General features: G+C 39.1%; 1 protein-coding gene across 1 annotated transcript; it reads right to left on the bottom strand.

Annotated features, from left to right (window-relative positions):
• Positions 1-657: 657 nt before the first annotated feature.
• On the bottom strand, positions 658-10982 carry mrpl45 (mitochondrial ribosomal protein L45). Its single transcript, XM_028461180.1, has 8 exons — positions 10836-10982; positions 9620-9815; positions 7536-7653; positions 7344-7442; positions 7189-7237; positions 6957-7106; positions 6172-6345; positions 658-1069 (listed from the first exon to the last, which is right to left on the bottom strand). The coding sequence occupies exons 1-8, from the start codon at positions 10893-10895 to the stop codon at positions 968-970; spliced, it is 948 nt and encodes a 315-aa protein (XP_028316981.1). The 5' UTR covers positions 10896-10982; the 3' UTR covers positions 658-967.
• Between the last annotated feature and the right edge of the window lie 2511 nt (positions 10983-13493).

Raw genomic sequence — 13493 nt, forward strand, 5'->3', positions numbered from 1 at the left:
AAATGGACTACATTCGCGATACAGAGACGCACACCAACAGTCTCGTAGGCGCATTGGACCACAACAATTACTCATGTATGCTCTTTAGCAAGCATGAATTGATCCACCCACCTCAACCTGCTGGAAGAAGCAATGGGATTCAGCTGACAAGTGACTCACAAATATTATCAAAACAAGCTGCCCTGAAACAGTTTTAATGTAATTAAATAGTTCTTTACACAGTACCTTTGCTGTTGGGTTTGACCGACATGTTCATTTTATATCTAAAAGGTCTATTTTTGGATGCTCCATATATTGAGGTCATAAGGTCAGACAAACAAAAAGGCTTCTGTCCAGTGCTCTGTACTTAAGTCTAGTTTTTAGGAATAATATATCCTATGTATTTTGAAATTTGTTGACCTTTAGAATTGCATAAAATAGCTACAGTATATTGTCTCGTTCCATTCACCAGAGCACCAGGCTTATTTAGTTTTTTTTTTTTTTTTGTGTGTTTGTATTTTGAATGAGTGTACTCTAAGTTATTACATCAAAATGCAACAATTCATTGTTGTAACATGTACCATCTTTGTATTCTTGTACTGTTGTGATGGCACTTTATTTCAGGTCCTGAGGTCAACATGCAGTGCATTCGTCACAGAAATAAATCATCTTCTGATATTTGGTGTATTTTCATTCATTTATTTTTACATGCATCTGAGGTGGAATACATATACAAAACCTAATATTCCCACAGATTACAGAGCAATATAGTTTATGGTTTTCAGCACACAACAGGGAGCCTATACAAGCTCCCACTTGCTGTTAGATGTGTCTCAGCATTCCAAAAGCTTTTTCCAGACAGACACTGAAAATGACAAATGGAATCCTTACAGCATGAACATCAGTGATTCTTTTTAAGCACCATTAGCTCATGACTGTCAGGAACACTTTTCTGTCATTGGATTTAAGAGGAGCGCCACTCTGTGGTCTATTTATACCACTGCACTGCCTGTGGTTTGGGAACTTCATAGTTAAGGGGATCAAATTCTTGCCCTGGCTCCTCCATCTCTGGTCCAGGAATGGCAACAGTCTGAAAGAGAAAGAGAGAAAAGAGCTTGATGTGGGATCAGAGATAAATGATGTGCTATATAAATAAAGTCAAATTGATTTGAATTAAAATGTATTCCCCCTGTTTCATTCTTTGATTTATACAAAGTATACAACATTCTGGTCTAAAAACCACATTATATATACAGTGGTGTGAAAAAGTGTTTGCCCCCTTCCTGATTTTACTTTTTTGCATGTTTTCCAGACTTAAATGTTTCAGATCAAAGAAATTCAAACATTAGTCAAAGATAACGAAAGTCAACACAAAATTCAGTTTTTAAATATAGGGTTTTATTAATGAGGAAGAAAAAAGAATCCAAAGCTACATGGCCCTGTATTTGCCACCCTTAGCAGCAACTACTGCAATCAAGCACTGCAACTTGCAATGAGTCTTTTCCAATGCTGTGGAGGAATTTTGGCCCACTCATCTTTGCAGAATTGTTGCAATTCAGCAACATTTTGAGCATGAACCGCCTTTATTAAGGTCATGCCACAGCATCTCAATAGGATTGAGGTCAGGACTTTGATTTGGCCACTCCAAAGTCTTCCTTTTGTTTTTCTTCAGCCATTCAGAGGTGGACTTGTTGGTGTGTTTTGGATCATTGTCCTGCTGTAGAACCCAAGTTCGCTTCAGCTTGAGGTCACGAACAGATGGCCGGACATTCTCCTTAAGGATTTTTTGGTAGACCACAGAATTCATGATTCCATTAATCACAGCAAGTCTTCCAGGTCCTGAAGCAGCAAAACAGCCCCAGACCATCACACTGCCACCACCATAATTTACTCTTGGTATGATGTTCTTTTTCTGAAATGCAGTGTTACTTTTACGTGATGTAATGGGACACAGACCTTCCAAGAAGTTCAACTTTTGTCTCGTCAGTCCACAGAATATTTTCCCAAAAGTCTTGGGGATCATTAAGATGTTTGTGGCAAAAATGAGACTAGCCTAATGTTCTTTTTGCTTGGCAGTGGTTTTGGTCTTACAACTCTGCCATGCAGGCCATTTTTGCCCAGTCTCTTTCATATGGTGGAGTCTGACCTTAACTGGGGCAAGCGATGCCTGCAGTTCTTTAGATGTTGTTGTGGGGTCTTTTGTCACCTCTTGGGGTAATTTTGGTCGGCCTGCCACTCCTGGGAAAGTTCACCACTGTTCCATGTTTTCGCCATTTGTGGATAATGACTCTCACTGTGGTTCGTTGGAGTCCCAAAGCGCTAGAAATGGCTTTATAACATTTTCCTGACTGATAGATTTCAATTACTTTTTTTCCTCATTTGTTCCTGAATGTCTTTGGATCTCTGTTTTGAGGATATTTTGGTCTACTTCACTTTGTCAGGTAGGTCCTATTTAAGTGATTTCTAGATTGAGAACACGTGTGCAGTAATCCGGCCTGGGTGTGATCAACCACAGTTATGTTTTAACATGAGCTGGAGGTCAAACACTTTTTCACACAGGGCCATGTACCTTTGGATTTTTTTCTTCTTAATTAATAAAATCCATCATCTAAAAACTGCATTTTGTGTTTACTTGTGTTATCTTTGACTAATGTTTAAATTAGTTTGATGATCTGAAACATTTGTGTGTGGGAAAACATGCATAAAAGTAAGAAATCAGGAAGGGGCAAACACTTTTTCACATCACTGTATATGGTTTTACGTACCAGGGTGGTCTGTCAAAGCATGGTAAAAAAAATAAGCTTAAGGTAACCTCAATTAAAACCCTGTATTAGGTTTTGGCATCCAAAAGATGATTTAGAAAGAAATTTGGAAGAAAAAGGAGATGTTTTAGAGGTTGCACAAGCTGCTCAAAGTTTCCTGGAAATTTACTAATCAATACATATACATTATAACTTTATGGAAAAACAAGGTTCAGAGATTCCAATAAAGCATTGTGATGCCTTTAATCAAGCCGATCAGTGATTTTATCACCACCAGCACAATGCATTTCTTTGAAACCCTTACTCCAAGTTGTCAGAAAGCACAGGAACACATTTGTGACGTCAACAAAGCCACAGTGGTTGCTGGATTTTCTGAGTAACATTTTTATGTAAGTTTCAGTTTGTTTTTGCAGAACAAAACCACACATTTTCCAACATGCCTCACTATGTTATAGCACGGAATAATTTTCAAGTGTCTTGTGTAACCTCTAAATATGAATTTATTTGTTTGGACCCAAATAATTTGGCAAGATATGAAACCAAATGCAGGGCTCTAACCTAGAGAATCTAACATATATGGATACGTTTGGGGGACTTAAATATACACATACAGTTTGGTATCAAGATCTAACAATATCGATTTGTCTGTCCTGAAGCAGTGACAGAAATTACTTTTTTGACAAGGTCACAACAATTCAAACACAAAAATGAAGATCATAGGCATGAAAATCATGGGCAGTTTGACGGCTGTCTGAAGTGATGATTTATGAGATTATCATAAACATCTGGCAAATACTTCCTTGTTGGGGACGGAGTACTGTTTAGGCTCCCGGAGATTAGATAAACACAGCACAATAAAAACCATTCAACCATCACGAAGCCTCTCTGATTTTGCACTTCAATAAAATGAGGTGCCATTGATAAGAAATACATTATTGTTTCAAACATCACACATTCCTGAAGTCTAAAACATTTAATAGTGATGGACATGTGCAGATTTATTAAAAGAATGAGAATGGAAAACTGCAACGTGGCCCTGCAGGAGTTCCCTCCTTTCTGTCAGCGCTCAGCCATCAGGAAAACACAGGCTGATGTTTGAATGGGATGAAGTCAGTGTAATTATTTCACTCTGACTGCAACACAGCAGCCTCTCTCCCACTTCCTTTTATTTAATCAGCAAACACAAACGGCTTCTTCAGCAAAGTGTTGTTTTTAGGGCCAATAAACAATCTGTATCCCTTTCCTTAAGAAAATGTCGAAATTTAAAGTTTTCTACAGTGAGAAAGGAACACATCTATGTTTTGCAAGAGTACAAATCAACTGTGTTTGTGGTATTTGTATTTTTTTTTTTAAAGGTATTCACTATTGTACAAGCAAAATAAAATAAAAATGTAATCTAGGTGCATACCGACACAAAAAAGGCTCAGATGCCCACATCAAAAATATTAAAAACCTATATTTCATTTAGGAAGCCTAACAAGGTAACCAATAGATAGGCAATAAATTAGATGATAGATATTTGTTTTTAGTGTATTTTACAGATGATTTAGGACCCGTTATCAAAAGAGATGCTAACAGAAAGCTAACACAAGAAAAGTTGACTTTTATTAGATTATTTGTTTCAGGCTCAGTAATTGTGATTAATTGTAATTGAACTTTAGTAATTATGAAAGTAATTGTCTTTCAGTGGAAACATAATTGTAAATGGAAAAAAATGCAGGTAATCATAATTGAGTTGTAATTGAACAAAACTAATTGAAGACGTAATTGTGATTAAAAAATGTAGTTGAGACAGAGCGAAATCCTCACAAAGTTCTGCTGGTAGGCGGTGAGGAGGGACGGGACATTCATGGCCTGACCGAGAGGACAGCGGCCGCGTACAGGTCTGCCTGGAGACTATCCGATTTTGACGGCAGCATGGGTCTCCGTGAAGACACGGCAGGTGCGCCACTGCAAGCGGCTCCAGCCGCGGCATCCTGAGCAGTCCACGGCCTTCCTTGGCCTCGCAGTCGAGGATGGAAGCACCTGACAACGGGGTCCTGTCGGTGAAAGGGAGGCTACCCCAGGGATGCAGCTCAGGGAAGACGATACGGACTTGCCTCGGAGCACCCCTGGAAACGGGGAGTTTCTTCCCCTCATAGTAGGACCTGGTGGTTTCAGTCACAACGACGGGCGAAGGAATGGCCAACTGTGTAGCAGCATGTTTACAAACATTCACCATGTCCAAGCTCGGAGGATAGGAGACAGCCCGGGAACCCTCAATGTCCTCCTGAGAGGCAGCGAAGGCGGCCGACAGTTCCTCCCAAGTCAGGGTGACGAAGAGCTCGTCCTCATTGTCCACACCCGAGAGGAGTGGGTCGGAGTAGTCTTCCTCAAACTCTTGAGGACGACCTCAAATGTGGAAACATCCGCCAGGTTCAGCTGAGAGCCCCAGCCCTGAGCAGGAGCAGTGTCCAGAGGAGTCACCTTTTTAAAGTCCACCGCGGCAGGAGCGCTATGCGCGGAGGGAAAGGGGCCCTGTTTAGGCCTGCCCAAAAGACGCGCCAGTCTCCCGTGGAGGCACCGAAAGCTAGGTGTGCTACGGTTTGTGAGCTCCGGCCTTGCAGCACGGAGCTAGCAGAGGGGCTGTCACCGAAGTGAGAGGCCTTTGGAGACCAACACGTGCGCCGAAGCAGCAGCGTCAGAAGAAGCAGTCAGGTTCCACGTGCCTTGCGGCAGTGAAGGCGCAAGGTAAGAGCTGTTTTTAACCACTTCTCGACCTGGTGTGGTCTCAAAGCAAGCGATAGTCCTGCCAGCGTCCGTCAACTGGCAAAGAAAAAATCCTGTCTGTGGACAGTTAAACTGGACAGAACTGATAGCTGAGAGGAGAAGATTTTTTTTTTATTTTTTTTAATGGTGTACACCTGTCCGTGTCCTCCTTTTACAGGAGGTGGGAGGGTCTCCCAGCGGACTGTCGCATTTCACCGGCCAATCAGGATTGGCATAGTGAAAAAGAGTGCTTCTGAGGAATGTAGACAGATGTCACTTCCCATAGTGAGACATCTCACAAAATATTACGAAATAGAACTTGTTTTCAAACACAGCAGAAGGTGACCATCTACAGTCATAAGTATTTTGTCTATCTTATATAAAGTAGAGCCTGGCCTGATATCAGTCTAATCCTATCTGTGATTGTAGAGATAAGCAATAGGCAAAATAGCTTTTGTAATGAATAAGCTTTTGTGGTAAAAGTCTAATATTTCAAAAGACTTAAAGGCGCGTTTTCCCACTGCCACTGGTCAATTATAGCCACTGGTCAATTATAGAGAAATAGAAGCTGCATGGTTGATAAAAGCTTTTTAATTTCCCACTGACGAGCAGGGCGGATTGACCTGGAATCTTCTCCTAACTGGAGGATAAATATAGCAAGCAATGCATTGCATGGGGTCACCTTAATGATGGGATCCTTGGCAGGTGCCCAGGATGGCACTATTTTTCCGTGTAACCTCCACCGGCCATAAAGGTTCATGAGGTGGCGTTCTATGACCAGATACTCCAACACGTCCTTTGGCTGCTCCTCACTGCCCAGCAGTAGTCTGCCAAAGCGGTCGTAGATTGCAAGAGTCTGCAGGCCAAACATGAGGAGATGCATCAGATGACTGACAAACACATTCTAATGATACCATAAAATTTTACTAGAGCATACAGTAAATTCAAAGGATTAACACGTCTTCCTGTATCAATTCGAGCTGTGATAAAAACTGAAGTGATGTCCTCAGTCTCTGACAATATAACAAAATGTTTAAGTCACTGTCAACCGTAAACACTGCAATGTCCTCTTTGTCAGTGTATTATTGGGTTTACAGAAGAGCCATACCAGCCTGCCATTGCCCGATCCTGTTAGATCTTGGAAGCTAAGCAGGTCTGGGTCTGGTTAGTCATTGGATGGGAGACCACTGAGAATTCCAGGTGCCACAGTGGGGTGGCATCTGTTATTGTGTCCTTGGGCAAGACACTTCACCTACATTGCCTAGTATGAACGTGGTGGTCGCAGGGTCCGATGGCGCACTATGGCAGCCTCGCTTTCGTCAGTCTGCCCCAGGGCAGCTGTGGCTACAACAGTAGTTTGCCACCACTAAGTGTGGAGTGAAAGAATAATCCCTTATTTCTGTAAAGCATCTTTGAGTGTCCATGATAAAGTGCTATATAAAATTAATGCATTATTATTATTAGTACCTGCTTGGAGTGCATGCGGACCGTCACCTGCCCATACAGGTTGCCCTTAGTAACCATGTCGGGGCAGCGGGCATGGACCACTCGTGGAGGTTCCAGAGACTCTATGAACCTCCAGCGTATGGTCTTGTAGCGGTTTCCTCTCGTCATCTCCTAGACACACAAAAGGTAAAGGTAATAATACATGAATGAGAAATAAAGCACAGATTCACGATCATGCAGAGGGGAAACTTACAGGATAACACCTCTCTGTCACTAGGGAGTGGAGCTTCTCTTTGTTGAAGCTGTGGAGGAAAAACACAGGATTAGTTAAAATAACGTGCTACATTACTAAACATCTGGTAGGTGAAGTGTCTCTCAATGTGCTCATTGAGAGAAGATGTTCCTTACTCTGTCAGGGCACTGTGGGCTTCAATGAAGATTTCCTGGGCTTGCTCTGCAAAACTCTTGGTTGTAAATGTTGAGTCATGCTCTTTGATTTTACGAATCCTAAAGCCAAACCAAAACATATTGATTAAGACCCAGCTGTAAAAGAATAATTGATTTCCTGATGCCTGGAAGAGATGGAGAAGGAAAATTTACGCTAGCTGGGAGGAGGCGCTCTGTCGTAGCTGCTCAGTTCGTTGTTTCAGGCCATCTTTGGACAGAGAGGAGAGGCGAGCGTCACCCTCTGGGGGGATGTAAGGGTCAAAGATTCCCGCTGATGGACACAAAGAACCAGAATGACCCAACAGGTTATATTCCAGGTAAACCTTCCCAAAATATTCCCACAGCCCATGCTTTGATATTTATTTGATTAGCCTAAATTAAAACACCAAAAAAAGAATAGAGCCTCATGTGGCACTTTGACTCTTTTCCAATGGCTCCCTATAGCTTTATTATTATTAATAATAATAATCATAATAATAATATTGAATTGTTATATCTTACAGTAGGTATTGACTTCAAATAAAATTATGATAAAACAATTTGTTAACCTAAAAATAATTACATTGTGCAACAACTCTGCCACCTTCCTACTCCACCTCCTGCAACATCTACAGGCCATCAACTTTCCATAAACCTTAAGTTTTAAATCCCTGGTAAGATAACTAAACTAACAAAAAGACTATTCTGGAAAAAAAATAGAGATTTTATTGAGGAAAGATTTATTTAACTGCCAACATAATATGCATGGTTGATATACTGCAAGAAATTAGCATGTGTGGACTGACATAATCATGTGTTATATAGTTCAAGTTATTTTCTGTAGCCCTTCAAATCCATTAACTTAATTTGTTAAATGTGTTTTACTTGTTCTTCATCACTTGTTAACACTTGTTAAATATTTTTTACTTGTTGTCGTTCTACCTCACCTTTGTTCTTTTCAATAAATGTTCTTTTTTTAAAACTTGAGACTCTTACCATTTGTTATCATCATTGTGTAATTTTTTTGATGTAAATTGAGGGAGCAAAAGTAGTATCGGCTCAAGAAAAACGGCGGTCTATATCGGTCATCGGCTAAGGCTGATGGAAAAAAAAATTGGTGTCGATCCTAAAAAAATCCATGTCGGTCTATTCTAGGGATGCATCGAATATTCAGTGGCCGAATAGATTCGGCCACTGAATATTGCAAAAACAGCCACATTCGGCCTTCGGTTTAGTGAGTTAAAAGTAAGGCCGAATAGTAGCGTGTGACGCAACCAAACAACATGCAGTGATTTTGAGTCGGAAGTGTGTGCGTGCGTTGCTGCAGGAGCAGCAGCTCCTCCTTTTCGCATACAAACACAGCTAGACTCTCTCCTTTCCGCTTACCGCCCTCCGTCACCGCGTAAAAGTTGGAAGCCATCCAATTGCACAACCAAGTCCGTTGCTAGCGCTGTGAGCCACGAATCTGTAAAGATCCCCATCGTTTCCGCCTTACACTACACCGGGTGTCGCTGCATAGGCTGGTGTAGCATTAGCACGGAGTGCCAACAGCTGATGTGTATAAACAATGAGTTTTTTTGAAAAGCAAAGAAGACTGGAATATTTAATAAATGTCAGAATATTGAATAAACATTTACTTTCTTTAAAAAACATGTCTAAAATGTATTCTAGGCTATTTATGCGCTATTAAAAAATAGTGAAAAACTTAACAACCGCATTTGATATTTGGTATTCGGCCAAGCATTTATATTTTATTCGGCTTCGGCCAAAAATTTTCATTTTGGTGCGTCCCCAGTCTATTCCTATTAAAGAGTAAAGGTTGCAGACCCCTGGGTTAGGGTAACGAAGGGTTAGGGTAACAAATGACACTTAATGACAGCCTTAATGACACCTTATTCATGGTAAAGATAGGTGTCATGTCATAATAACAGCGTAATGTCAGCCTTATGTATAAAACTTCTAGTAAAGTGTTACCAAAGTGTTGATACTTAGCTTGAGTTTTGATGTGCTATGAAATTTTAATCACAATCTATAGCTTTACTATCTTGTTTTTCATGTAGTTAGGACACATACTTTTTCTGTCAAATCCATAAAAGTGATTTGAAAATTACATACATAGTATCCACTGAACCATAATCTATCCATAATCATTGCATTGGGAATACATGAACTCTGAAACAGAAACAGCCTGTCTGTGATATTTTTCTGGTTTTATATTTGCCACAGAACAGCATCACCACAGTTTAACAGCGAGTTACCAGTGCAGGCAATGTTGATGGGCCTTTCCATGTTCTCCTGCTTAATTACAATGCCTGCTGCTCGGGCCTTGGCCACTGGATCCCACTGCTTCTTTCCCTTCAATCCCACTGCTGGGGGGATGAAGTATCGCTTCTTGGTCCGGACCGGTAGGTAAAAAGGTACAGGATGATGCAAGTCCAGAGGAACTTCCACATTCTGGGAGGGGAAGGAAGAAAAAAGGGCTTTGTAAATGGATGAAAAGTGTTTTCTTCACAAGATTCAATTTGTGGGGGAAAAAGAAGGATATAAGCCTACAGTGTATTGATACATAAATGGATACATTTTTCAGAGTGCAAAGGAGGAACATAATCTCAAATAACAAGACTACTATAAATTATCTTGAAACGTTGACAAAAGAAATAAACCTCAAAAGTTCAGATCTAAGAATAATCAGGATTTACCATTTAACAACCCGATATTGGCTAGCATTACTGTTACACAGACAGGTTTGATGTGATCAATGCATAAGACAACACATGTAGAATATTTTGTGCCAAAACTGTTTTAGAAAAACCTTGAGTAATAAATTAGTCAATAAGCATTAGTCAACAAGGAAAATAGTCAGTGAGCAACATCCCTAGTACATAAATTATAATGTTGTAGAAACCATCCATCCATATTCTGACCCGCTTGTCAATTATTTCAGGGTCTCGTGGGTCTGCTGGTGCTTACAGTATCTAAAGCTCTTATTGGGCAATAGGAGGGGGCACACCCTGGACATGGCGCCAGTCCATCCATGGCAATATTGTAGAAACGTGATGTTATATTGTACAAACAATATCATTTATATTGGACAAAAACGTGATATTTGCTTATGGATTCATTATTAATGTAGATAATGGCTAATTTAAAGGGTTTGGTCATGTTTTACATGGAGAAAAATCATGTGTTGACACTTCGAGCTGTTCTGTTGTTGCTGTTACTGTGGATGACATTTGTTGGTTCGTGTGCTGTGCGTACTCTGAGAACAATCCGAAAAAGTGTAGGGATGTACAGACGCTAAAATCTCCCGGTGGAAGCGTTTCAGCAGATTTATGTAGGCTATACATTTGTCTCCACAAAATTCTACAATAGTTTGCACAAATAAACCTTATTGGAAAGAAACATGGCAACATGAAGCAACACGGACTAACTGCACATCTTTCTATGTAGTAAAAGTTCACTGTGTTCCAATACCTTGTAGGACTGACACGTTCTGTGAAGCGACACCAGTGTCCTCCTCATGGACAGCGCCATCTTTTTACCCTCACTCAAACAACTACTTCTTCTTCTAATGGTTTCTTCTTCTTCTTCTAATGGTTTCCGGCAGGCTGTACACTAAAAAGCGTAATGCTGCCCTCTTCTGTTCAATAGAATCACTCCATTTTAGATGATCAAATAGAGGTAGTTAGAGAGAAGATAGCTCACGTCTGCCTTATCGATTAAACACGAATTTGTTCTCGGCGAAAACGTCGATTTTATTGAATAAAGTGTAAGCCCAAGGATTGAAAGTTCTTTAAATAACACTTTCAATAGAGTAACGGACACAGCATCTCCAACAACTACTTCTTCTGTTTGTGCTTTATGCTGGTTTGCGTCTGATTGTTGCATTTAGCGCCACCTACTGGTTTTGTGTGTGATCCAGATGTATGAAAAGACTTTATCCAACTTAGGGATGAAAAGGAGGAAAAAATACCCGCCCTACGCAGTATGGATTGTTCATTTGTCTATAAAACCTTATCCCATCCCAGTTAAACTCCTGGTAATCCTCAGCAGACACTTAGACTTTCTTTAATGTTATTCAAACTTCAACTTTACAGTATATAAGAATGAAATGTCGTTGCATTGGCTCGTATAGCAGGATAAAAACAAGACAAACAGCAACAAGTACTTACATAAGGTAAGTAGTATTTTAAAAAAAAAATTTAAAAAAAACGGTGCAGATATAAGTAGATATCAAAAGGAAAAGCTATGTGTAAGCTTCCTATACAGATAAGTATATTGCACGTTTTTTGATGCATGTTATGTTCCCAATCATGTGTAAGATTCCTATATAAATAAGTAATCAGTTATCAGTAAAACAGGATTAAAAACAGCAGCAAGTATTCACATTAGATAAGTAGTAAATTAATTATTATTAAGAAAAAAAGACAAGTTGGAGATATAAATATCAAGAGGAAAAGCTATGTGTAAGGTTCCTATGCAGATAAGTATATTGCATTACATTATTGTCTAATTTTTCAGTCATGTGTACGATTCCTATACAGCTATATAGATAACTATATTGCACGTTGTTGTTTTTTCATGCATGTTATATTGTCTATTTTTCCAGGACAGTGAGGTTATATTGTCTTTTTTACAGTCCAGTGAGGTAATCCGGTTGTGGGGGTTGGAGGGGGAATGAAGAAATTAGGGACACACAGTTAATACCTTATCAACTCCTTCATATTCAGAAATTTCCTCTTTAATAATAAAGTGATACAATATTAGTTTTATTCCTGCTGACATTAATAAGTCTTAAGCTATTCTGCAGATTATAGTTCGGTAATAGTAGTTGAATTTGGGTCATTCCATGACATTTTAACAAATGGCACTTCGGCCTCAAAAAAATCTGAAATTTTTACTAATTGTCCCATGATTATTCTATAGGCGCACACTTTTTTTTTTTGTTCGATCAGATGAAGACTTTTGGAGATATAGCCAAATAAGTGGGGTGTATCTGTCGATTTTTGCGCATCTTTATTTTTCTTCCATATTCAGCTTCCAAAATCTCAGAATCTACAACACATCGGAGACTGAAACTTGGCATAGTAATACAGCTCAACCTACTCTATTGGAATATAGAAAAAGATATCCTATACATCTTATCTGGTTGACATGCCAGCTCCTCAAATTTGGAAAAAAGGTTTGTTGGGGTTCCGGGCTTGAACATTTTTGGGCCTTCAGTAAAAAAAAACTTTACATATGCCTCAGCTCCCTGTAACTTCATCATACTTTAACTATCTATAGGACATAGACTGTTCAAATTACTAATGATTCGTCAGATATATGCTTTAGTTCTTGGGTGGCAGTCTATTGAAATCTGAAAAAATACTTTTTCAAAAACTATTTTCATTGGGCCATAACTGCATGTGGGAATGTAGGAAAAAATTGGATCTCTCTTTTAATTTATAATATAAAGATTACTCTTTCTTGGGATTTAAACCAATTTTCTTAATGTGACCACTTTAATTGTATTTTGGACCCCAAATTGGGGCTCTTTCACTACTCGCAAATATTGAAAATCCTTTACGAGAGGCCATTGTAGCTCGCCTCCATGTCTTATAATTTATTTTATTATAATTTATTTAATTTATTGTTTATTAGTTGTTCACTAGTAACATGACAAAATATAAAAACCATTATATTACAAAAACATTTATTTTTGCAAACTCAATATTTATTATGAACAAATTTCTGATGTTCTACATTTTCTCTTTGTTTCTCACAGTCTTTTAAAAATCACAGCCTTAATGGAGATGGTTTTGTCAACTAATTTGGATGTTTAGCACTGTTGCAACCTTTGTTATATGTTTTTGTCATATATGACATGCATTTTGTGTTGTCCAAAGTATTTTAAAGACAAAGCTGACACTGGAAGTTGAATCTACCCTCAGGTATTGATAAAGTTACCTTGCCCTTTACTTTGAAAAAGGTACCCACTACAACAACTTCTGTGGAGGACAAAATATTTGGCATATCTACTAATCTTTATCATACAGATATCAGTGGCCATGCCACAAAACTGTGCATTAAACGATTTTGTATCCCTATTAAAGTTTATCAAAGTGCATCAATTTACTAATATATTTTCAC

This window comes from Gouania willdenowi, chromosome 1 (genome assembly GCF_900634775.1).
Source record: "Gouania willdenowi chromosome 1, fGouWil2.1, whole genome shotgun sequence".
Taxonomy (NCBI): Eukaryota; Metazoa; Chordata; class Actinopteri; order Blenniiformes; family Gobiesocidae; genus Gouania; species Gouania willdenowi.

What these genes read in the sequence shown, in the direction of transcription:
- mrpl45 (XM_028461180.1), bottom strand. Translation starts at nt 10,895, where the DNA reads ATGGCGCTGTCCATGAGGAGGACACTGGTGTCGCTTCACAGAACGTGT. An exon ending in GCCCACAGTGCCCTGACAGA is followed by an intron (nt 7,238 to 7,343) that starts GTAAGGAACATC and finishes TTTCCTCCACAG; the next exon opens with CTTCAACAAAGAGAAGCTCC. An exon ending in CCAAGGATCCCATCATTAAG is followed by an intron (nt 1,070 to 6,171) that starts GTGACCCCATGC and finishes TTTCTCTTTCAG; the next exon opens with ACTGTTGCCATTCCTGGACC.